The 26997-nt window shown below is 37.0% G+C and overlaps 2 protein-coding genes across 20 annotated transcripts in view; both read left to right on the top strand.

Moving 5' to 3' along the window:
* The first annotated feature begins 87 nt into the window (after positions 1-87).
* On the top strand, positions 88-1582 carry wdr83os (WD repeat domain 83 opposite strand). Its single transcript, XM_056248511.1, has 4 exons — positions 88-241; positions 725-830; positions 974-1071; positions 1245-1582. Exons 1-4 carry the CDS (start codon positions 192-194, stop codon positions 1309-1311), a joined length of 321 nt encoding a protein of 106 aa, XP_056104486.1. The 5' UTR covers positions 88-191; the 3' UTR covers positions 1312-1582.
* A 1235-nt stretch (positions 1583-2817) lies between these two features.
* The window catches only part of cacna1ab (calcium channel, voltage-dependent, P/Q type, alpha 1A subunit, b), a 126355-nt gene continuing 102175 nt past the window's right edge, over positions 2818-26997 (top strand). For 6 of the 19 annotated variants that reach the window (XM_056248677.1, XM_056248674.1, XM_056248678.1 and 3 more), the window contains exons 1-2: positions 2848-3030; positions 6386-6772. In XM_056248677.1, coding sequence (XP_056104652.1) covers positions 6390-6772 — 383 coding nt within the window. In that variant the 5' untranslated portion in view covers positions 2848-3030; positions 6386-6389. Of the gene's footprint in view, positions 3031-6385; positions 6773-26997 lie in introns of those variants that run through there. The other 13 variants (XM_056248688.1, XM_056248676.1, XM_056248673.1 and 10 more) reach the window with 5 other exon arrangements.

The following is a 26997-nucleotide window of genomic DNA, read 5'->3' as shown; positions in this document are numbered from 1 at the left end:
CTAAATTTTCCAATTTTCCACACACACTTAGCCTACATTAACACTCCTCAGCGGCAGGGGGTGCTAGTGCACCACATACAGCTTTACATACAACACAGTGAGGCGTAGTAGAATTTCACAGGTCAGCTGTTCGCTGACGTGCTGATCTTAAACCCCTCAAAGAAGTTTTCGTTTTATTAGGATTTTAAAATATGACCCTAAACAACATGGCAGACCCAAGACGACCGAATAAGATCTTTCGGTGAGTATTATGTCTGTGTTTAACAATGGTTTAATTTACTATGATGAGAGGTGTGATTGGCTCTAGTTAGCATCACTGTTAGCCGCAGTTCGGCTAATGATTAGTAGAGATTTAACCAGATTTTCACTGAAGATAGATGTATCATATAGGTTTTACATAATAATATACTTTAAATTAAATAGTCAGTTTATTAATGTTACTTGTTAAATTGTACAAATATTAATTCAATAATGTTAACTAGTGATAACTTAATTTATTGACAGCAATTGTATCGTTATCGTTGCATATTTATGTTATTATCTAATGCTTTATTTATTTCGGTTTGTTCACCTAGATACTGTGTGTCTTTATGGCTATCTCTGAGGAAATCATGTGATGTTTGTGTTCTGTGTATTTGATATGAAATCGATGCTGGATTAAATGACAGGCAGCATTAATAGCACAGACTATTTATAGTTGAGGCATATTGTGTTTGTTTTACAGCTACAAGCCTCCCAATACCGAAACGAACCCGACATTGGAAGATCCTACACCGGATTACATGAACCTGCTCGGCATGATATTCAGTATGTGTGGGCTGATGCTCAAGGTGACCTCATTCTCATCTACAAAAACTCCTGTTTACAGTCTGTTTACTTCATGAATGCTCACTGTTTGGGATTAAAACATGAGCAGAATGATTCTCAGTGATTATGTAATGTCTAATTGTGTTTCATTTGTGTATTTTGGCAGCTTAAATGGTGTGCATGGATTGCAGTGTATTGCTCGTTCATCAGTTTCGCCAATTCACGAAGCTCAGAAGACACTAAACAAATGATGAGCAGCTTCATGTGAGTTGCTTATGCTCATTTGTCATTCTCATAATTAATTCCACAATTAATTATTATTATTATTATTTATTTTTTTAATTGATCAACGTTAACGTTTATTCTACCTGAAGAATTTCTCAAATGTTATGCTTCTGGGATTGTATGCCAAATGAAACATGTATTCATTCCTTCAGGCTGTCCATATCGGCAGTCGTGATGTCGTATTTGCAGAACCCGCAGCCCATGTCGCCACCGTGGTAACAAATAATCCAGACCCAGGGAGATATCTCAGCAGGGACGGCATGAGAACCAGCTGATCCTCCCACTGTCCTTCTGGAACACAGGGACGTACACTCATCAGCCCAGCTGGCCAATCAGAGGCTGTCAAATTGACCAGTGTAGCTCCTGTTTGACCTTTTTTCAAGTCGTCTCTGTGGTCACCGATTTTTATGTATGTGACTGACCACCACACTATGCTAAAACTATTCATATGCTTTGAATGATTTTGAGAAATAAATGACTGTTTTAAACATTTCTTTGTGGCTGTATTTTTCATTTTTCATAGATACACAAGTAATTAGTGCTAAGTAGGACACTTTGATGTGCATAACTAGCAGGCGAGATTTTAGAGATTGATGTTAATGTATTCATGCTGCTGCTGCTTCCAACTATATGTGTGGACAGAAGTTTAATAAGCTTTTTATTTAGCTAGATTTAGTTTTTCCAAGTGTGCTGTAAGAAACCGCTGCTAAACAGATATACAGCACCGTACAGACGTGCCAGATTCATTCCTCTCTCTGTCCAAAATGGATTCTGCTCAGGCCTATAGAATTTAAAGAACAACTGGCAACTCATGAATTAGCATTTTTGGAAGTATTGTTATTTTTCTTATTAAGAGGAGCAATGTGCTATTATTTTGATTGTTGGCTTTATAACCCCAGGGCAGTTTCTTAAAAAATCTGTAAAAAAAAAAAAAAAAAATATTTGTCTATAACCTATTCTGCTATGTTACCCCTATGGTTTGAGCACTTTTCTGACAAGATTATAATCTATATAATTATAATATTATATGATTTATTTATGTGATATGTTCTGATGGCAAATATATCCTCTTTTTTTTATATACATTTAGACATTAAAACAGGAGCAATTAAGCATGACTCTAAAATAATAAGAAACATTATTTATTATTTAAGCTTTTGTGTATCGAATTTTATTAAATGTCTTATGACGAATGTTTTATGTCACTAATGGTCAAAGCTGAGTAAGACGTTGAGTCAGCATTTTACCGTCATCTGACAATTCAGACTCTCTTTCTTACGTCTGATCAAGCTTATTGGCTAATTCATATTCTAGAAAATGTTAAATCGACCCAATAATTGTCATTTATTATGAATTATTATGACATTTTATTGTTTGTGGATATTTATTTTTACGTAGACCAAGGACTGATTAGTGAAATTCGCATTTACCTGTCCCGTATGAATAATAATGTGTAGGCTACATCTCATAATAACCACAACCACACCATCTCTCACCCATCGCGCAGCAGCAGCAGCAATCAAACGCGTAGTTTTAGTCCGCGCGACACTCAGTGCCATTACAGTCACGTATTCGTTTCGTTCGCGCACAGAGCGCGAGACTCCTCTTACAAACCCTTTACTGTCTATGGTACAAACGCATGCGGGTCTCGCGCCACGTAGAGTCGTTTCTCGAGAGCCTTCGAGAGCTGTCACTCCTGACAGGAATACCAATATTACACTGAGAGAAAATACAAATTATTTGTTTTGTCCAAGAAAAATACTTAAAGACAGAATGATCCGAGCTTGAAGATGGAAATGACCTCCTGCTCTGAGAAAACGGACCTCGGACCTATCAGTTTGTGGAGTTTTATTGTTAGTTTTGTCAGTTATAAACTACAGGTGATCCGGACGGGTCCAGAATCCAGGATCTTCTCAGAAAAAAACACAAACCTTTCTGGTAAGTGTCGTGGAAAGTGTTTTGTCTCTTCTCTGTTCAAAATCGCTTATACATAAAGATGTTTATAATATTTTTCTCTATATACAAATAATTAAAATGTATAGCCTATGTTTTCTTTGAAAAATATAAAATTAATATAATGTTATTTATTGTTAGCCTAAATATAAAATGATAGTACGATATCTATCTATCTATCTATCTATCTATCTATCTATCTATCTATCTATCTATCTATCTATCTATCTATCTATCTATCTATCTATCTATCTATCTATCTATCTAAACCATAAACCTTTACCTGGAGTATCTGGGGCATCACAGAAGAATATTTCATCTTTCTTTGGTTGAAACGTAGCCTACCATGAAATACCATGGTATTGGTCATTTGCCATGTTAATACTATACTCTTTGAACTACATTGGAGTACAAGGTAAATACCATGGAATATATCAATGTAGGCTACTATGATTTTACTGCCTTATATATTCAGTATACCATGGTATCACAGCAGTGAATTTTTGGACATGTTTAATACAGGACTTTTGTATTTGTTAGATGCTCTGCTGCCAGCCTTTTACTGTTGTGTGATGGGTTTCAGCCAGTGTTCACTCAGCAGGTAGCATATTATTTATGCTATGAAGGGTACTAAATGCAGCAAATCATTTTATTGTATGGTCAAACATTTTCCTTTGTCCTTCTATTAAACACACATGTCAGCAGCAGAATTGGCTGAGACTGAATTTCATCAACCATTTCTGATAATAGTTCAATTAATTTTTCATTTGCAGCCATATAAATCGCCTAATATACTGGAGAGGTAAAAAATCTAGTTCAATCCAGTAAAACTATTCCAGAGTTTGATACTTGACATCATTGAGTAGGGATTCTGATGGCCATTATTTATATGGGTACGTTTTTGTGGTTTTGGAGAACTTTGTACAGTAAATGTCACCCTAATTGCATGTATTCATACACACCCACACAACGGTGAGGCTGTCTGTGGGCTGGTGCAATGGAGAACCAACCCACACCAACAGCCACTTGCTGTAACACACAATGATGAAAATGAAATCATCCAAAATTGGATCTTACCACCTTTTGTGGATATATTTATGCTATACCTCGCCATTACAGTGAGATTTATGGTGTTGTTGCTTTAGCAAACAAAGCAAAGAATGATTCTTTTGTCTTGTCCAGGAAGCAGCCCATGGATCACACCCTTTAAATGAGGAAGAGATGTGTTCCTAGCTAAAAATACAAAAACATGAATGTCACAATGCTGTCAGCCTCCAGGAAGGGACCTTAAAATGTGTGAAGGCCTTTCAGGATGTCTTCTGGTTCTCCTTCACCTCACTGAATATATTCCCTGTTGGAACTGGCATGCTAATCGCAATGTCTTTGCTCTCCATTGGCCAAAAATAAAGAGGCAGATTTAGTTAGTTCCATCTTTAGTGTCTGATCATTGAGACAAGCTGTGTCCCTCCTAATCACAGCCTGACAGCAAATCCCGCCTGTCAACAAAGAGCACAGCCTCAATAAGGACTGTAGTGTGTGAATGTATTCCATTCACAGTTTGGACTGTGCTTATCTTTTCCCGTGCTTTACTCCATCTGTGCCTTTCTTTTTATCTATGTACTTTGGGGAAGGTCACTACAGCTTTTGACACCTTTTCAATGCTTTGCTTTCGGAAACAGAAGTGTAGAGGTGTTATTGGCCCGGGTTGCTGCATGCATCTCAAAGAGCCCCAGAAATCCCAAAAGCATAAACACCCGTCTATCTCTGCAATTGTTTTCTTATGCATGTGTGTGTTATTGAAAGTGTTGAGTGTGTATGTGTCACTTTAAATTACTTTATTCCACCTCCCGTGTCACAGTGGACAAATTCTTCAAGCACCGTCAGCATATCGTAGTACTGGAGTGCATCATTTATTTTCACCTGACGTTGGTCTATTCCAATTTTTTCTAAACATCTGTGCAGCCTTTTTTTAATTAAACCTCCCTTGGTGCTTTTTTCTTCCCAATGCTTCCCTTTCTCCTTTGATAACATGTCACCTGCTATTTTCCCCTTCACTGTCCTTCTTCTTTTTTTTGGTTGCTGTCAGTATTACAGTATTACTATTATTTACAGCATCATGAACACCATCACAACATAAGTATTTTTCAACAAAAAAATAAATAAAGTGCAATAAGAAATCAATCAAATGATATATTTTATCCTCATTTACATTTATGAATAAAGTAGTTCTCCCGATATAATTAGTAAATGTATAAAATGCCAAAATTAAAAATTTCAGTTATTTTCCAGAATTTATTTATTTCAAGCATTATGAACAACTTCGCTACATACAGTACATATTTTCCAATAAAAAATAGAAAAATGCTATTACAAGAATTTAAATAATAGAAATACCAATACTATAATAATAATTTTTATTATTATACAAACAGGTTATATCAACAGTTTCATAAATTAATAGCATAGTATGCATTATAAATCAATGGAAATATAGATTTATTTGCTCATTATAGATCAGTGGTTCTCAACCCTGTCCTGGCGTACCCCCAACACTGCACGTTTTCTTTGTCTCCCTAATCAAACACACCTGATTCAACTCATCAGCTCATTATCACATGGGTTAATGAGCTGATGAGTTGAATCAGGTGTGTTTGATTAGGGAGACAAAGAAAACGTGCAGTGTTGGGGGTACGCCAGGACAGGGTTGAGAACCACTGTTATAGATAAATCATTTTACTGATTTTACTGATATAATCAGTAAGATTATAGAAAACCATATTTAAAATTCAACATGATACTCATCATAAAAGATAAAAGATCTTTTTCTTTGAATTTCACTTAAATATCCATATTCTTCAAAACAACAATGACAAAAAAAAAAAATCACACCAAAATCATTTCTGCCAATACAGCCTGTGTCCGAAACTGGATACTCTCTTGAGTAGGTACTTATTTTGAATAAGTAATTACTTTACGGCAGCTAAACAACTATGTTCTATATATAGTATGAGTGTTTATGAATGTAATCTGGATGTTCTACATTTGCCATGTTGTCATTATCATGTGACCAGCGTCAGTTACGTCTCTTCACTGCCATTCATAAATCCTCTCCCGCGGCCTCATGGGATAGTAAAGTGTCCATCGTATGCACACTTCAGAATCTCGCCGGAAGTAGTAGTACCCAGTAGTAGTCATCAGGGTACTTTTGTCTACTATTTTATGAGTATTGTGAATTCAGACATACTTCTTTTGTCACATACCATTTTCCCCCTACTATATAGTAGGGAAGTATGCGATTTCGGATACAGCCACCTTCACCTCTCTACTTTTTTCCCCATAGAGCCATGCTGTCTCCCATGTATGCAGACAGCTCAGTCATCATGGAGAGAGCGCCGTCCTTGCGGAAGGGTGGGAGAGTGCAGCCACAGGGCCACAAACTGCGCTGTCATCCTCCTACCAGCGGGAGCAGTGTTTGTGCCCACCCCACCTACTATCATACTGTGTATGACATGAGTGATGAAGCATGCCAGGTTGACTCCTTTGACTACAGCAAAACGAATGGGGAAACCGTGGTGATGGATGGCACACTTTACTCTTTGATGCCCAGTGATTCTCTGGTTCCTCCTGTCAGAAGGAGAGGGGGCCTAGTTGACCACCGTGATGTCATCAAAGCTCACCAGTCCCATAAATTGCAGAGCACTCCACAAGCCCGACGAAAACAATGGGAGTGAGTATTAAATAATATAATATAAGTAACAATAATAATGTTACTTTTTTTTTTTTTTTTTTTTAAATGTCTTGGGTTTGATGACTTTGTTTGTTAGTTTAAAGTGTACTAGAAAAAAGTCCATCAAAAAGCACCAATCTTGTGTTTTGGCATGTTTAGTCATCTGATGACATTTAAGTTTACTGTCATTTTTCACAAGTAGTTTAATGTCAATGCTAGTCCTATGAATTGAAATTAGCAACGGTATAACCTTGTTTCATATGAAATGTCAACAATAGTCCACATTTCGATGGTGAAATACACCCACACCATTCATCTTTGTTATTATTATTATTTTATAAACCAGAGTTGGAACGTTTTGGTTAGACCTAGTTTGTTTCCATGCCTCCTCTAAAGCTTTCAGGGAGCATGTCTTCTCAGACTGTCACTCAAGAAATTCATCTCCTATCTTATCTCTGAGAATAAAGGGCAGGTCATGAAGCTGTGTGTGTGTGTGGAGAGGATGTTTATGTTAGAGCCACAGTGATGGACACATTGATGGACATAGTGATGGTCCCTACTTCATTTGGACCCTGTGTGTGGTTGTGCCTGACAGCAGTTAGTGAATGTGGAAACCTTGAGCTCTAGGGGAAACAGAAATCTGCAATGGAAAGAGAACAAACTCAGACCAAGATGGAAACATTAATAAGGCAAAACAGCTGTGGTGAAGGTATGTTTGGCAAAGATGTTTTTGTAGTAGTGAAGTGAAAGCCTGTTTATATTCTTTTGTTGTGATTAGTGGAGACATGCTTCTCACAAACTTGTCAGTCTTATAATTGGAGCCCGGCAGCCTGTCAAGATGATGTATTTCTGTGGCACTAGTAGCACCAAACAGAATAGCTAAAATCATATAGACTGAACAAAATTATAAACGCAGCACTTTTGTTTTTGCCCCCATTTTTCATGAGCTGAACTCAAAGATTTAACAAAAGGCCTATTTCTCTCAAATATTGTTCACAAATCTGTCTAAATCTGTGTTAGTGAGCACTTCTCCTTTGCCGAGATAATCCATCAACTCACAGGTGTGGCATATCAAGATGCTGATTAGACAGTATGATTATTGCACAGGTGTGCCTTAGGCTGGCCACAATAAAAGGCCACTCTAAAATGTGCAGTTTATATATATAATTTCCAACTCATGGTCAGTGAATGAATGAATTGCTATAAATGACATATTTATAGTAGTTTCTGGGAATAGAGGGAAATAATTTTACCTAAATATAGTTCATGTTAGAAAGAACATGTTCTTTTCTACCTTGACGTTGTTAGCACAAAAACTTGTCATCGGCTGCAGGTCTCTGGTGTGTAGAAGAGTATGTCTTTGTTACTGTGTTTTTGGTCACGGTGGGACCGCTTAAAAATGAACACAGAGTGGCAGTGAAATCCAGTCACGATTTCTGTTGCGCTTTAGGGGTGTGGAGGCTTCCACTCTCATTGCTCACCCACTCATTCTGGCAGCCGTAGCAGCGGGGAGACGTGAGATAACAGGTTACTGACAGAAAATGCAATCTCACCTCATTTCACTCATTTCCCCTCACTCTCTTCTCTCTCTCACTTTCCTTTTCTTGTCTCTGGCTGTAATTAAATATGGGCCCAGGGAGTCTGTCACACAGCAGAGTGGTAGAGAAATGCACAAACAAACACTCACATGTATAAGATACACCACTAAACTCATTCCAGCTATGCAACACATATGTTGCAGACATTGAAAATCTTCATATTCGAGTCTATTTGTGATATTGACCATGTGAACTCTTTTGTGGAGATGGTCAGATGTTTGAAGTTCTTGTGTCCGTTGAATCACAAGCTCTTTTGGATCATTTTCAAATTATGCTGGAGAACATTATGTCAGCCTGGAAACAATTTTAGTGGTATAAAAATACAATTTAAAAAAAAATATATATTATTATAATAATATAAAAAGTAAGATACCATACTAGGAAGTTTCGTGAACTGCCCTGAAACACTCTCACATTGTCCCTGGGACAGTAGGTTATTCTTACCGTTGAGACCTGAAATTAGAAGCCTTTTCCTCATATTCTCTCAAGGCGTACAAAAACATACATTAGACTCTGTTTCTTTCTCTCTTTCCCATTCTTTCTCTTTAGCCACTGCCTTGTGCTCAGTGTTTTCCATAAACACGGGGTATGTCTCTCACACGCTCTCAATTAGAGCAGTGCTATATTAAAACAGCCTCTTAAATAGAATAGAAAAAACACTTAGCTGTCGCTTAGCTGTGTATTGCATCTCTTCTCCATACCTTCATCTGTGTCCCACATACCTCCCCCTTATCTGTGCTGTAGATTGCTTCACTTCATATTTCAGTTGTCTAGGTTTAGAATGAAAGGCTGAAAATCAAAACACATGAGCCTTAGGCTTTGGAGTATTTTACATATAGACTGTATACACACAGAGAGAGAGAGAGAGAGAGAGAGAGAGAGAGAGAGAGAGAGAGAGAGAGAGAGAGAGAGAGAGAGAGAGAGAGAGAGAGAGAGAGAGTCTTATACAGAGACACTTGGCAGCAAGAATGGACAGATCAGCGGGCAGTGTGACAAGGGGGCAGCTTTCGTGCGGACGCTTCCACAGTTTCTGTTGGCAAGACAGACCTAAGCCACATAAATAGGGTAGCTGTGCTATTTTTAGCACCCATAAAATTGGCTTTTTAGCATTTCCAAGGCCGCAATGAATTAAAGCGTTGATTTAAGACAGAGAGACAGGGATGATTTGTGGAATTTGATGTTACAGTTGTGAGGGTGCTTGATGATTCAATGTCATAGAATGATTTTGGCAGCTGCAGTCCTTTTCCCAAAGACTGAGAGGATGCCAACAGATGCAAATGTAGAGACTTCCTGATTAGCCTCTGCAAATAGTTCCCATGTTGATTTATACAAGTGGCGAGGGAATAAAATTCCAATCGAGTGGACCTTGGTAAAATGTTATGGATTTTATGATCATTCTTTTCCTTAGCCTATATGAGAACATTTTTGTGATGTGTTTTTAATTATTTTTTTAGGCACAATTATTAACTGTACAATAACGATATCTGCACTATTTACTGAGTTGCACATTTACTTTAATACATTAAGGCTCAAAAGTTTGGGGTTAGTAATAGCCTCCTATACTCGCCAAGGCTGCAAAAAGTTGATTAAAGACAGTAAAGAAAGAGTAATATTATGAAACAGTATTTCAACTTAAAATAACTGTGTTCTATGTTTATATACTTTAAAATGTCATTTATTCCACTGCTTACAAAGCTGATTTTTTCAGCATCATTACTCCAGTCTTCAGTGTCACATGATCCTTCAGAAATCATTTGGTGCTCAAGAAACATGAAATTAGTTTGTGCTGCTTAATATTTTTGGGGAATTGTTTTCAGAATTCTTTGATGAATAGAAAGTTCAAAGAAACTATTTGTCAAATAATCAATGTCTTTACTCTCACTTTTGAATTGCACCCTTGGTGAATAGAATTATTAATTTCTTTTAAAAAATTTGCAATGAATAATTGTACTGACCCCATACTTTTGAATGGTTGTTTTTCTTGTGTGACATGTTAATGTGGTGAGAGACCTGTTAAAATGTTTGAATGTCTGCATTAGATGACAAAATATCAAACCAAGTGGCATCTGCAAACAGATTTTTTTTTAATGTAAATAATCACTGTGATTTTTAGTGGATGCATGCATACGTAGATCCAGTTCCCTTAAAATTAGGATTTTTTTTGCTTTTGCATAGCAGATTTGAGCTAAATGTTGAGAAAGAACAGAATAAATAAATTTAAATTAAATTAAATAATAGGAGAAGCTATTGTACAAAGAGAACATGAGATTCACAGCTGGATACCGGCCATAAGATGAAACATAGGAGATAAAACATATTTTTTATGTGCTTTATTCACAGGGCCGGCCCGAGGCATAAGCGAACTAAGCGGCTGCTTGGGGCCCCTTGGCCACCAGGGGGCCCCCCAATCGAATCGAAAAACCGAAAAATATTTTTTTAGATGACTTAAACAAGTGACAAAAATGAATGAATGAATATGAATGAATGAATGAATGAATGAATATTTCGAGACAAGAGAATTCTGATTACATGATCAATATTACCTGCCTACAACTGCTGCTACGTCTGCCAGCGTTTAAGTCATGCGCATTATCTAGACACCTCGCGCGGTAATGTTAAGTCGTTTAACAAAAAAGGACGTATCCCTCTGGTGCCGAAAATAGAAAGAAGAAAAGGCCTGAGGAGGAGAAAAAAAGAGCAAGATAATAAAACTATATTTGCATGATTATTTACGGTATGTTTTGTGCAGACCATTCCTATCTACGGCAAGCCCCGAGGGGAAAAATACATTGCATACGCACATACAACGAGCGCCAGTACATCATTACCGGTATTATAGTAACAGACTTTGTTGGATTCTGTCATGTACAATCCAACCAAGTCTGTTACAATAATAATCCCAAAAAAAAACTTACAATGTATTGAGACAGTTGAGAAATAATGATATTTTTACAGTTTTCAACAATAATTGTCATTGTTGAACCCTCTTATTATGTTGATTTCTCAGTTTTGTCATTATTTTAGCAAATAAATTATTTGATATGTTTTGAGACAGTTTGTTTTAAGAAGTTTCAAAGAGTTAGAAAAAGAGTAAAGTAAAAGTTAAAACTTTTTTATATAAGTATAGGCTATCTATTTTTTATTAAGTATTTATTTTGTATTAATAGGCTACATAACCTCACTGTATTAATTTATAATGTATCATTATTGCGCGATATTTGTGTAAATAATCGTCAAGCACATGTGACTCCGCGTATAGTGGGAGGGGGCCCCCAAATCAAATTCTGCTTAGGGCCCCCAAAAGGCTCGGGCCGGCTCTGTTTATTCATGAGAAAACACTTTTGTGCTTGGCTGGGCAAAAATAGTTTTTTTTTAGTGAAGTCGCATTTGAAGAGCCTTATATTATCTATATCACAAAACGTTTTGTTTAATAGATTGATTGTTGATTTTCATGCACAGTTGACAGAAAAGACGATATGCAGAGCAAGATTTAAGGCTCGTTTTATGATAGCAATCAGATATTATGTCATTTATTTTTTTATTTTTAAACAGTGGTTTTAAGACCTGCTAGTAAGGGCAGAACAAATGTACAGTATGTACAAGAAAGAGGAAGTACATGGTTTCTGGAAGAGTTAGGCAAAGAGTATAGAAAATATAATTATCTTCATATAAAAACAATAGAAGTCAATGAAAAGTTTCTACCTTGATAAACAGTATGAGAAAGAACAGAGAAACATTGCAGCCTACATTTAGTCCATGTGAGCGGATGGATGGATCAATAGATGAACATCACGTAAGGAAATTATGAAATGGAAAGTAAAAGAATGAAATATGAAGTAATCAAGAGGAGGAGCTAAACGGGAGACAGATCGAGCATTAAGACCAATGAGAACAAACGGCAGACAGCCGAGTGTCCTCTTAAACCCTGAGCTATTGTTTGTTTTTCTTAGGTTATTTCCAATTTCCCTTCTCTTGCAGTCTAACTAAACCTTCATCTTGCCCTCCATCCATTCTTTCTTTTTCCTTTGGTCCCCCTTTCCAACGTTCTTCTCTTATCTTCTTTTTATCTTGCATCAATCTGGCTGATTGGCAAACGTGGCAGACCTGTTCCAGACAGAGGCGTCCCTTAGGACCCAGTTTCTCCAGTGTCTGTGTGTGTGCGTGTTAATTGATCGCTTTCGGGTGTGGTTGCGAAATCGTAATTCCTTACGGGATTCTTGTTGTTATTGAACTTTCAAATACACCTCAGCAGTTTTCATGCAACTATGTCTCTGCATTAAATTCATTACTTTACATAATTACTTGGCTGGATCCAAATAGTGCGCAAATGCATTACTTCAATTAAGGCATCTGTGTCGTAAACCAGCTCACTGTCTGGTTTTCGGGCACAATTTATTGAGCCTGGGATCCTGTCAAACCACTGTGTTCTCCCAGCCTGAGACTGCACCTCCTGCATCTCAATTATGCATTTGTGCCATACTGTCTTCCTTTGTGAGATCTCAGAGGTGAGCTTGTTGTGTGTGCTTGTGAGAGAGAAAGCAGAACTGTTTGACAGTGTGATCCTAGGGTTGATTTGGATGCTGATTTGGTTTGTGTGAGTCTGCTTACATTAAACTGAATTGATCAAATGACCATCATAATCAGAGGTTCAGTTGTAAAGGATACAGTCACCCAAAAATTGAAATTCTGTCATTGTTTATTCACCCTCATGTTGTTCTTTCTTTCTTCTGCAGAACACAAAAAAGAGAGAATTTATATATATATTTTTTGTCCATATACAATTAGGCCTGTCACAATTATTTATTAATTGTTTGATTGTTGGTATTCGATCTAATCCCAATTATTGTAGATCATTTTTCGGTTTAAATTTCAATCACATTTTGCCATCTAAATAAGGGAAATTTTGGTGCTTAAAGAAATGTCTTTAAATCCTTTTCCGGTGTGGTAGGGCAGAAACAGGAGTCATAATCTGGTCGGGAGTAAAGAATAACAATATAAAAAACTGTTACAAAGTTCACAAAAATAGTCAAACGTCTTCCTTCATGCATGATACAAATCGAATGTTTTGCGAGCAAATGCAAAGTTTCTCGGGGATCTCAAAACTTTTGCGATCGAACGCAAAAACATTGAAGTATATTTCTTTCCTCCCATATCATATTTTTTTCCATCACCGTGTCATTTTAGGGGCTGCGTACAAACCAGTTCAGAAACATTCTTCAAAATATATTCTTGTGTAGTTCATCTTTTGTAGTTCATGAAAGTGGACTCTGTGAAAACAGAAAACAGAAAACAGATCGAATTCTACCTATGTTTGCGTGTCTTTCTGTGTATCTCTTGTTATTTATGTCTGTAGGGCAAAACTCACCTTATTTTATCTCTCTGTCCTCTGTCGTTTCTCTGAGCCATTTAGATGCTAATGCAGCCAGTGAGCTCATTCCATCTGCTGCTGGCCCAAAGGTCACAGCAGGGTCAGCTAAAATCTGCTCTGGGGGGCTGGACTGTCTGACCCTTGTTCACACCCATCCAGACTTCCTTTTTTCCCTGACTAATAACAAATATGACACAATACACACATGGTTATGTTTTATGGGCTCTGTGAATCAGGCTGCTGAAAGTAAATGTGAGTGTTATTTACAGTGCATGTAGATGTTTATTTTCACATGAAACAAATACCCAGTGTACCTTTTATTTCAAATGCTGCCACATCACTCTGAACTGTATTGCTTTATTTTCAGGTGTCAAATATACTGCAGACATCCGTTGTCATATATGTTAGCAAATAATACTAAAGTATGTGTAGTAAAGGATGTTAAAGCCCAAAAATCTGGCTATTGTACAGTTCTTACTAAAAAAAAAGTGCACTTTCATTAAGCAAGTCAGACAAAGAGAGCTTTTTATTCAAGAAAAGAAGTGCTGGGAAACTAACACGCTCACAGCAATCTTCTCAATGGATATTATGCCATTAAAATTTCTTTATGACAGTGCTTTACTTCCCTCTCATTTTCAGAGATTGATCTATTGCTTTCCATTGCCCTTCGTTCATATTTTGTTGTCACAATTTGTCTAGGTCCTTGCAGATTTCACAAGACACGCATATGCTTTAATTTGATTTTATGCTTTAACTTCAAAACCATAAGTAATTCAAAGATATTTATTGGATATATTACTGTATGGATACATTTATTAGATATATTTACATCACTCACAGCCTCAGGAATAAGCTGCCATGTCTTTCTGTAATGTTAGAGTTACTGCCCTCTCCTGGGCAAAATATTCAACTGCACTGTAAACGATGAAGATATCTTAGCTTCTAATACACAACCTGAATACACAGACTCACGGGGACTCGTGTCACCGTGGGGACCTAAATGAGGTCCCCATGAGGAAACAAGCTTTTTGTGAAAATGTAAAAATGCAGAAAGTTTTCTGTGATGGGTAGGTTAAGGGGTAAGGTTAGTGTAAGGGGATAGAATATACAATTTATACAGTATAAAAACCATTACGTCTATGGAGAGTTCCCACAAAGATAGCAAACCAGACATGTTTGTGTGTGTGTATATACATATACAGTATTTATATATATTATCATTATCATTGTTTTTTTGTGATAATTTTTCACGTTCACCTGAAGTAAAATTAAATGGACATTAAAAAAAGTAACCAGACAAAGATATTATTAGAGAAAAATTCTATATATAATATATTTTTTTAAATAAAATTTATAGTGAGATTGACAGAGACCATTGACATTGTTGCACAAAAAAAAAATCTATTTAAAATAAATGCTCTTGATATTACTATTCATCACAGAATTCAGGAAAAAAATCATCACGGTTTCAAAACTGTTTTCAACAATAATAATAATTGTTTTCTGGAGTAATGCATGCTGAAATTACAGCTTTGCCATCACACGAATAAATTACATTTACAAATACATTAAAATAGAAAACAGTTATTTTAAATTGTAATGATATTTCACAATATTACTGTTTTTGTTTATTTTGATTGACCCCAAAGTTTTGAACGGTTGTATATAATTTTACATTTATATTATATTAGTCCATTATTATATTGTGTCTGTTGTAGATGATATATAAAAATGTGTAGAAGATATAGTGTTTGAATAATGACTAACGTACAGTAATTATCAACTCACACACTTTTTGCTTTTTCATTTGCTGTTAAAATGTACAGCATGGATGTTGTGAATTTAACATCAGCCTTCCTGTACTTTTACCCTCATTGTATTTGCCTCGATTAAGTTATACATTTAATTGGCATTGTTAATGGCTGTTGATAAGACAAAACAATGTTTGAGGCCAATCTCAAAGACATTTCCTGAGTAAATGATTCAAATCCACAAACTTTCCTTCCATGAGCTGTACAGTAGGGGGAGCTGTGAAACCATTTTTAGCCTGCTCTTCCAATATCAGACACATGGTGGCACTGCAGACAGTGCTGTTAGATTTCTGCAGCCCCACCTACTGTTTTGTCACCCTGTAATCACCCACAGTTGAGGGGATCTCCCATCTTGATTCACTCAAGCACTCGCTCCTCTTCGTCTCTCGCCCACTCTCTTGCTCTAAGCCTCGACACATACCATTGTGATGATCATTACAGCAGTAGTGTTACAACTCATTTTGACAAGCTCTGTCTATCAGTTTGATTGAATGGATTTAATCAGTATGATTGCCATGTGCTGTGCCTGAATTCTCTCTGATCACTGTGCAGTTGCAGTGAAAGCAGTAAAGGGCTGCGAAAACCTGATCCACCATTAGAAAGGACTTCACTAACATTTTATGTCGCTCATGCTGTGAATAAGCTGCTCACCCTCATGTCATTTTAAACCTGAATAACTTATTTCCTTCACACTGAATGAGACGTTGAGCATGATATCTGAGCTGCTGTTTTCCATTGAATGAAAGTGGATGGTGACTATGACCAAAAGAAAAGCATCATAAATGTATTTTTTAAGATGTGCACTATATTCAAAGTCCGCTTAAACTATATACTGTACTAACTTTGACTTCTAGTTATTTACGTAAAACCTTGCATGGCAGCTGTGGTCACCATTCACTTTCATTGTAAGAAAAGCATTTCGGACATTCTGTTAATGTAAATGATTCCTTTTGTAGGTCATATAAGTTTCAAAATGTGCAAACAATGACAGAATGTTCATTTCTTCTGCAGAATACAATTGTGTTCAGAATACAAAAACGTATATTTTGAAGTACGTTGGGACCAACATTCATTGACTTTCATTTTTTTTTGCAAAAAATAAAACGCTTTGTTTTCCATAAAAGTAGGCTTGGAACAACATGACGGTGCATAAATTTAGATTTTTTGGGGGATGACCCACCCCTTTAAGGGTTCTTGAGGAATACCACAGTTGTTTATTTCTGTCATTTTTCAGATGCACCATTTGGTCATTTTCACCTTTTCCATTTCTCTTTAATTCTAGACTATTATCTCATCAACTGAATCAAGTAATCAAAAAACTGCAGCTCTTAGCTTTGTGGTTGATGAAACGCATCAGTGTTTATATACAGTACGTGCCGTATTCCCAGCAGCCACCATGTCACCAGTGTTCAGTTCTAACTAGCGTCACCGCTAAGTGCTCCAGCTTGTCTGAGTAGCCATGCGTCCCATTGCTCACATGTCTTCTCAGGGTCACTCTCCCTGATTGGCTGGCTGCCAGTTTGAGCTCGGCTCTTTTCTCAATGAAACGCTCAGAGAGTGATTTACGCTGTCCTAACGGCATGAGTGGAAATGAGATTCAGCAGAGTGCGGATGGCAAATGCAAACACGCAAAAACGAAAAAGGATATCAAAGCAATAGATATACAAAGCAAATGTTAATAGAAAGGTTCAGCCTAAAATAAAATAAAAATCTTTCATTATTTACTCCAGCTTTCAAACCCATATGATTTCCTTTCTTCAATGGGACACATAGCATAGGTGAGTCAGTTAGTGCAATTTATTATGAAAGGCATCAAATCTGATGTATGCGTGTGTGGTAAAAGAGACTTATCTAGTCGTTTCATCATCAGTCGAGTTTCGTAGTTTCTGCACAAGACAAGCTCATGCTCATAAGCACAAACACACTCTCTCCCTGGCACACACACCCTTTCTGTCTCTCTCCCCCTGAAATAAAATGGCATGCAAACACAAGACTGTATTTAATACAGTCTCTTGCTAAACACATCCATCTGTGTTACATACTTACATATTTGCAGCAGCCTGAAGTACAATGAGGGTGCTGTTTTTTTATCCCCACCTTGCATCATGTTCTTGCTTTCTCTGAACAAGGACACTGAAAATAGGTCGTATCTTATTATTAATCCTGTCCCTCTCTGTCACACTCATTCTATCCTTTGCTTTTTTATTTTCTTTCTTTCTTTCTTTCTTTCTTTCTTTCTTTCTTTCTTTCTTTCTTTCTTTCTTTCTTTCTTTCTTTCTTTCTTTCTTTCTTTCTCATCTATCTATCTATCTATCTATCTATCTATCTATCTATCTATCTATCTATCTATCTATCTATCTATCTATCTATCTATCTATCTATCTATCTATCTATCTATCTATCTATCTATCTATCTATCTATCTGTCTGTCTGTCTGTCTGTCTGTCTGTCTGTCTGTCTGTCTATCTGTCTGTCTGTCTCTCTATCCATCCATCCATCCATCCATCCATCTATCTATCTAAATTAAGTTTACTTTTTCTGAATTTAGATTCATTTTAATTGACCTCCTTACATTAATTGTCCAATTTTATGTCCTGTTTGCTACTTTAATTCAATTTCAGTTTAATATATTTTTTTTCTTGACATAATGTGCACTGGTGGATTGTGCACAATAAAACCAGGAATTATTTTTTTTGGTTTTTCTTTTTTTTTGGTTTTATGTTGAGATAAAGCACTCCGATTTATTTATGCCGGAAGGACACTGATGCAATGCACACACACGGAAATATACTTCCTTGTCTCTCTTTTCCCCTCCCTTTCCATTTCCATCTTTCTCTAACTCAGATCTTTTGACTCCTCCCTCTCTCTCTCGCCAAGTGTTTTCACTTTAATTGAAAGGCCGTCAGTGATGAATCAGGGCTGATTTGCCATTTGCAGTAGCAGGAAAAAACGAACGCTCAGCACACTGGCTAGATGCATGGATGGATGGAGGGAGGGAGGGAGGAGGGTCGGAGAAATGGAAAGAGGGATCGATTGGCTGACGTGGTCGCAGCGCTCTTGGCCAGACTCATTCACTGTCTCTCCTGCTTACTCATAACTTCCCATCCACCTCTGATCACACCTCCTGCTTTTAACATAATTTCCTGCCTGTGATATGCTCTTTTCATTTTCCCTCTCTCTGTCTTTTAGTCTACTTTTTCATCTGTCCTTTTGTACCACATGAATTGTAAGCATTTATATCATCTTGGTTATGATACATTGTTAAAAATGGCTGATCATCTATTACTCCATAATGAAATATTAACGATATTTTGCTTGCAAAAATATATATTTCAAGAATACATGGCTAAATTTGAATGACTATCAAAGGAAAGATTCTTTTTTGGTCCAGATGGTGTAGTTGTGGTATCTGCTAGCAGTGCCTGATTAACCAGCCATATCTTGACCGATCAAGAATAAAAAGGGGTGACAGATTGAATGACTCAGCGTTCATGTTCACACCTCTGACATTTTTTTCTAATTCCATGTCACGGATTGTAGCGGTCAATTTTGGGAACATATCAACGTAAATCCAGTGCAAATACCGTGCAAACAATAGATAGATGTGGTAACAATTTACAATGGGGTACATTAATGTACATTAAAGTAATTAATGACAGAATTTCATTTTTGGGTGAACTAACCCTTAAATGGATACAAATGAATTCAAGGTAATAAAGAAAAAGAAATAAAAATGGTAAAAGAAGTTTTAGACATATCCCCCTCAATGTCTATTGTGGTTATGGCCCTGAATCCATTACACTTGGATGTACATTACAGAATAAAAGATCTGTCGCTACTGAATACGATTTACATTTAATTAACCAAGACTATCCTGCCTCAATATAAGAAAAATGCAGTTATGTTGATATGTGGCTTGGCTTTGCATTTGGAGAGGAGATTTTGGATCATATCCTATCAGGACAATGAGCTCGTCTGTACTTCAGTGAGAGAATAAGGCCATTGGTCACTGCTCAGTCTGTCCCAGCGACTCAACGATCATTTCAAACATCCTGGATGTTGTCGGAGGGTCAGAAGGGCCAATATCTCACCGGGGAGCGGGCCGCTCCGACTCCCTCTGATTCTCGACTATGCAAATTAAGCTTAAATGCAAGTGTCTTTATATTGTAGATGTGTGTGTGTGTAAGTGCTGATCCTCCTCAGTAGACTGCTTACTCCACAACAGTCTTAGACCATTAGCTGAGGCCAGCAGTGCAGTCTCACCCCTCCCTTCGCTCTCTCCACCTCTCGCTCTCTCCCTCCATCCCCCTCATCAATCAGTTCATTAATTAATACACACTCAGTCCCTCTGCAAACACACAGAACAGCCAAAAAAGACCAATCTCCTAATTACTGTGGCTCTTCTCCCATCCTCTCCCATTCCTCTCTCTGTCACTTAATTCCCCCCCACTCATAAACTCTCTCTCTGAAGAATCTATCCATTTAACCTCATTGGCCTAAGAACTGTATGAAAAAGATGCAGATAAAGACAAGATATTTCATATAACATAATAAATGTCAGATATCCATTTATTTTTGGAATACCAGCATTTGAAAGGCAGCAAAAACAATAGGGTCAAGGTTTTACTTAAGCTTACGTTTCGATACAAGAGATTGTCCTGATACGAGAGAATCATCATGTGACAGATTCAAGAAGAAGACAAACCACAATTAAGTATACAATTCATATTTAATACTAATATTTCAATTTATTTTATTTTATATTAATACATTTAATATTAAAGGAAAGTTCAGCCAAAAATGTACATAAAACTTACATAAACATAGACAACTCTTTAAAAATACATGTGTAAATGTCTGTATGTGCATAACACTTTACAGTAAGAACTCATCAGTTAACAGTAATGCATTAACTAACAATGAGCAATACATTTGTTATACATTTAGTAACCTTTATTAATGTTAGTTGATATAAATACATCTATCTATTGTTAGTTAATGTTATCTCAAGTCCATTAAATAATATTAACAGGTATAACTTTTTGATTATAATAATGTTTTAGAAAATATTGAAATTTGTCTATAAGAGATTGTTCTGTCATTCTATATTCCCACTTTTTATTCACTTTCATGTTATTCCAAACCTATAACACAAAGAAAAAAATACAAAAATATATATGAGAAGAAGGTACTTTTTCTTTTTTCTTTTTTTTGTTCAAGTTTCTTCTTTTATGTTCCATATAAAAAAGAATGGCATACAGGTTTGGAAAAACATGAGTCAATTTTTATGTTTATCTATGTAACATGTTTATCTATGTAAAACAAAAGTTATTTTCTAGGTCAGATAGATCGTTTCTGATCATTTGGAAGTATATAGAGCGGAACCTTTCTTTGTACTGAAGCACCTTGGTACTTAATGTATTGCCTAATAAAATATTAACCAATTGAAGACAGGCCAGCATGCATCAGTGCATAGATATAATTCTGGGTAATGCATTGTCAGGTTGGTGATGATTTGTATGTGTGTGTACATTTTGCAGTTTGAATTAAAGAAAGAAAAAAGAAGTAACAGAAAAGTGAGTTGGAGAGTGAAGACTAAAGGAAGAGAAAAACGACAAAAGAGATGGTCTCCCAGTCCCAAAGCCATATTAGGAAAACACATCCACACACTCATACTTACACTTGGAGATGCTGCAGAGAGTTAAACAGATCAAAGTTTAATAATGAGAGCTGGGCTAATATGCATGGCTGCTATGAATTATTTAGGTTTATGAATCATTGAGTATAGAATCGTTTTCTGGACAGAACTCAAGACTGGCTCTGCCTTAAAACTCAAGTGCAGAATACTGGACACAGGTGTATGCAATTGTAGACACACAAATATATAATATAGCTATTTATTTATTTATTTTAAAGACAGATAGCACAAACACTTCACAAAAAAAAGAAGAGTTGTAATGACAACAATAGATGTAATGTTCAATGAAGATAAATAGTATTTGGACACTGTTTGTTGGATGTTTCATGACTTGATAGCCACTAAAAATGGAGAACAGTAATAAAAGTAAAAGTAATTGTCCATATATTTATTTTAAAAAAGATGTTTCTTGCAGATGCTAATTGGTTTGATATTTTATGTTCTACTGGAATGCAAATCATGCAGTTTTAAGTATCTAAATACATTTGTGGGCCACTGTATTGTTGCATTGTCCCTTAAACCCAGATCTCTCCTGGCTGAGCATCGGAGTAAAGTTTGAGTAAGACTATTTCTCCAACTCTTCCTCCAAGACTTCATAAGAGCAACTTGTTCTTGGTATTATAATGACAGCATCTATTGCCACAAGTGTAGTCTTGTCACATCTGATTGCTTTGATTGACACCTCCAAGCTGGGGCATTTGTTCTTGCTGTGGGTGAGCGAGGTGCTTTCTAATGTGTTGCAGTCACAGAGCAGTAGAGTGAGCGAGTTCTCGAGCATATTCTAACCTCTTGAGACAGCCTGTAAAGAGGCTACACACACCTCCTGCTGCCATACACCCGAGAAAAGCTGAGGATGAATCTATTGCACTCGCTAGCCCGGGTTAAATATAGTAGCCCCCCCTCCATCTCCGCATACGCGCTCTTTATTGCTCAGAGACTCATGGCTTATTGGCATGTGGTGATTTTCTGTGCATCCTCATGCGCTCTACATGCTGTTTGACTTATTTCAGTCATTTTAAAATGAAAATGCACCTGAAAAGTGATATAAAAAGACATCAACATGACTAGTGGCACACTCTTTTGATTCATTTATCCATTACTTTTTTTAGTAGGAAGATCGGTTGAATGCAAAATGCTCCATCCCAACCTTATTGTTTTATAACAATTAATTGTCTGCTTTCCTATTAGATCTGATGCTCACTGCTTGCTTGTGTGTGGATGGATGTGAGGGTTATCATGCTTCACGCTATGCTCAGTCAAAACACCATCTGGTAACCCTGTATATTCCTGAAGGGCCAGAGCTTAGAGAGCAGGTGGTTCGAGAGTTATATGTCTTACCATTATAAACAAACGCTCTCATATTTGCATTCCCGAATTCCTTTTCCCATGTGTTCTGATACATTCTCTCTGCTTCTTGCTGTACTTGAGGCTAGATGGGCGCAGTGAGAGAGGAAGTGGAAGGATGGAACGAATAAGGAGAGGAGCGGGCCGGGGAGAGAGAGAGAGCAAAAAGCAAGCCAGAGGGAGAGAGAGAGAGAATGCGGGGGAGCACTGGGTGCTTCCTGCAGGGTTTCCGTGTGAACGCGGTCTGAATGACAATGGTGCACATCAGGGCCCCAGCACGACTCAGTCTCACGGCTCAGCCAGAAACACAGGAACACATAGCATGCTGTTACATCTACACACACGCATACTGCACAGAATGCACACAAGATATATAAACATTGATTTAATTGTCTGCCTTATTTATTGCATTTGAACTGGTTCTGATGCAAATGTCAAAAATTGGACTGTACAACAACAAAGAGCTCAGAAATTAATTATAAAATGTGTTGCTGAAGGCTAGCAGTGAATAGTCACCTATGTGCAGTGTGTGCTGCAATGGTGATTTCTCTCTCTGTCTCTCTCTCTCCCCTCTGTGCTGTGTGTTATAAAACCTTTTGTCAAATTGTCTCCCCAAGCGAATGCATTATGCCTTAATTAACCATGTCTCTCAACGCGGAGGCTCATCATCTTTGTTGCATTACACCAGGCGCTCCGGCAGATACGCTATAGACTGCGCATCCACGCCCCTTACCGACACTCACGCTCGCCCACTACCAGGACAACCACTCCACCTCCTCAGCGGGAATCCTCCCCTTTTATTGCATTATTATGGGCAGCTTGACTCGAAAGCTCTCGGAACAAGTGCGCTGACTAATCATGCTGTACCTGCACTGATTTATTTCTGATACAGAGTTTGTCCTTTGATTTCAGGACCACGGATAGCGCAGTTTCAGTGCAGGGGGGGTAGTACAGTTTCAGCACCATGGGCAGCGTCAATCTAGAGCGCCCGTTGATTTTTCACGGCAAATATTACGCATTCCTTCAAACAGAACATTTCCAAATTCAGTTCACAGCCCTTTAGTATGCCACCAGCTGTCTTCAGATGGAAGTCGGACACGTTTTCTCAGCAAGTTTAGCTGGAGAGTAAACCCAGGGAATTAGCAACCAAAGGCATATCAGAGGCTGGTGCCAGGTGGACAGATGGGCATGATATGAGCAGAGTGTTTTTAGGACACACACACTCTCCTGAGTGTCTTTTCAGGCTGACAAACTGTCTGTTCAGAGAGAGAGCATCACATTGCAATGTTATGTAAAAACGTGTTATTGGTTAACTGTACTGTAAGTTATCTACCATATACGCTAAAAAGATCTAATTATCATATTAAAAAATTATATTTAAAGGACATTGCATTTAATTTGACTAATTTTACTATGTAAAAAACAGTGGAACTTACCTCATAAAATTACGTAAAATATTTAAATTATATTTAAATGTTTATAAGACACTGTATAGTAAGTAAAAGAAAATGATAAACTTATATAAAATAACTAAAAAGTCAATTGCTTTATAGTTTATGGGCAAAGGGACATTCCCAGAATTCTGTTTAACCTCTTACAATCCTTGCCATTTTGGGGGATTTCCGCCTGGATTTGGCCTACCCAAATTAAAAAGCTTCCCATTCCCACATACTTTGGCCTAAATACACAGTTTTGGTGTCATTTTACAGTAAACCCTTTGGACTTTCATAAAACAGTGCTTAAAGTGATAAACATTTAAGTATATGTTGTCTGAGCTTTAATGAACACCAAAAGGCTTAACACCTAAGCTAAAAGGTGATATAGATTATGTGGCTGTTTGCGGCTCACTGAAGCCGACATCGGAGCATGAATGTGATACTTTTATCTATCATTTCGGTTTGATATTATTTCACTCCGCGATTATTTTGAAGATATTTCGATCTATGATTGTCTCACAATGTAATAACCTATATTCACACATTCCTTAGAATGAGAGCTTTATTGTAATATATGATTTGACTGTTTTGTGAAATATATAAAAAATAAATATTTGTAGAAAGATTTATTCGCAATCATAAAGCGGAAATATTTGCCTGGGACCAATGCATATTTAAGCTAATATTTCATTTGATATGTCTCATAAAACTGAAAGTGATGGTATTCTTTGTAAAGTATAGATTCTAAGCTTTCAAATGATACCAAGAATTGAGTAATGCTAAATATAGAAGTCCTTAAAAAGAACGTACGAACGTCAAAACAACGTTTTTATATCCCGGATACGGGATGGTGGAGTTAATGTGGTTAAACCATCACATTTGTTTAAATTTTACTTAAACGATCTCTTATATTATTAGTTATATACTGTGCATGGCCGTTCAAACATTTGGGGTCGGTAATATTTTTTTGAAAGACGTATCTTATGCTCACCAGTCCTGCATTTATTTAATAAAAAATTTCAGGAAAAACAGTGATATTGGGAAATATTATTACAATTTAAAATAACTGCTTCTTTTCTTCGTTGAATATATTTAAAAATAATAATTTATTCCTGTGACGCCAAAGCTGAATTTTCAGCATCATTACTCCAGTATTCAGTGTCACATAATCCTTCAGAAATCATTCTAATATGTTGATTTGCTGCTCAAGAGACATTTATTATCAATGTTGAAAACTGTTGTGCTGCTTAATATTTTTGTGGAAACTGTGATTCATTCATTCAGTTTTTTTTTTAGGATTTGATAAATAGAAAAGAACATCAATTATTTGAAATATCTTTTGTAAAAAGGAAATAAAAAGAAAAGAAAAAAAAAACTCACTGACCCCAAACTTTTTGAAAATAGTGTCCATTGGAGTGTTTTATGTTGCATTCATATTGTTTAGTTAATGTTTATAGCATTGTTTTTGTGTAGTGTGTTTCCTGATGATGTATTATGGTACTGTAACAAAATGTGGATTCCATTGTACCTCCACTCCTATTATGTGTACATTTACATATTTTAATTGGTCCAAAAGATTTGTATTTTATTATACACTTTAATGACCTACAAAAATTATACAATTACCAACATGCTAATGTTTGAAATTTTCATGTAACCACTGTTTAATTTTGTAACCGTACATTTTTCAGTGTATGATTAATTATAGTAAGATTTAATGTGTAATAAGGACACTGTAAAGTCCCCACAAATCTATACTTGGTCAACAAGTACACACTCCCTCTTCCGGAAAAGTGTATGACTCAGACACAATACGTATTGAGAGATATGAATCCATCCATCGTCTTTGAATAATGTCTCGTCTCACACGGTTTGCGAGAAGAAGCAAAATGGCACGCACTGTTCGGTTGAGTCTTGTCTTGGCCATAAGGAGGAGTGAGCTGGAGGATAAGCGAATCGCTACGGGGACGCGCGTCATGTGCTGCAAGGCTTGAGCACGAGCGTTAAATTGATCAGATGCTCTAAACCCGCCAGCTGATCTGAAGAGGATTGCGCTCGAGACCCCGCGTCTCCGTTTCATTTTCTCCGCCAAAAATAAAACTTTTAAATCCGAAATAATCGGTCGTCGTCCACTGAGGCGACAGAAAAACCCCGAGGCGGAGCATTTTAGGGGGGCTTCAGGCGATGGGTGCCTCTTGGTTCCTCTCGGTTACCACAGAAGATGCGAGCTCGAGCTTCAATCCACGCGCTCCGGCGCCTCTCCAAAACTGATTATGCTCATTTCAACGACCACCGTCGGATTTTTCGCGTCTTGGATTTGTCTACGAGTTCTGGAGTATAGATGATAATTGTTTTTAGTGAGGAATTGAGGGAGAAACCGCAAGAGATCATCATTATATCTTGACATGGTGTTTTTTGTTTTCCCAGCGCGCGCTCACGCCCACCATATAGGACCGATATGGCTCTAAAAAAGCAGATAAACTTAAATTACTAAAATCAACAAATGTGACCGAGGTGTGGATTTTTTTGGGGAAGCCCCGTTGTCTGCATTTGCGAGTGTAATTCGAGAGTTTGGCGGAGGGGAGTCTGATTTTTGCCATATTATCCCAAACATTGCGGATACCACAGAAATAAATTAATAATTAAAAGGTTTTCACCATTTTTACATTCTATTTTCGTCTTGTGGATGTGAAAAAAAAACAAGAATGCAACTCCTTAGAGAGACGTATTAGACCTGATATAGTTGATGCTAATTTACATGTAATTTATTAACGCAATTATGCTAAAAGGATCTGTATGCACACCTTGCGAATGGCAAGACGACCCACACCGAGCTGTTGAGACGGGAAATACTTCTTAAAATGTGGATCCCACCCTCCCGAGGAAGATAATTCGTCGACATTTTATCTCTTTATGTTTGACTATTTGTTTGACTATTTGTTGAGCTGATTGCACCATTGAAAGGACATA

This window comes from Rhinichthys klamathensis, unplaced genomic scaffold (genome assembly GCF_029890125.1).
Source record: "Rhinichthys klamathensis goyatoka isolate OS25496 unplaced genomic scaffold, OSU_Roscu_1.1 h1tg000056l_1, whole genome shotgun sequence".
NCBI classification, from domain to species: Eukaryota; Metazoa; Chordata; class Actinopteri; order Cypriniformes; family Leuciscidae; genus Rhinichthys; species Rhinichthys klamathensis.
Note: the sequence above shows the minus strand (reverse complement) of the source record. Positions and strands in the feature narration are given on the sequence as shown.

Bases quoted from the DNA above. Each gene is read 5' to 3' on its own strand.
- wdr83os (XM_056248511.1), top strand. From the start codon at position 192: ATGACCCTAAACAACATGGCAGACCCAAGACGACCGAATAAGATCTTT. The intron at 831-973 runs GTGACCTCATTC...GTATTTTGGCAG, and splicing joins TGTGTGGGCTGATGCTCAAG to CTTAAATGGTGTGCATGGAT. The intron at 1,072-1,244 runs GTGAGTTGCTTA...TCATTCCTTCAG, and splicing joins CAAATGATGAGCAGCTTCAT to GCTGTCCATATCGGCAGTCG.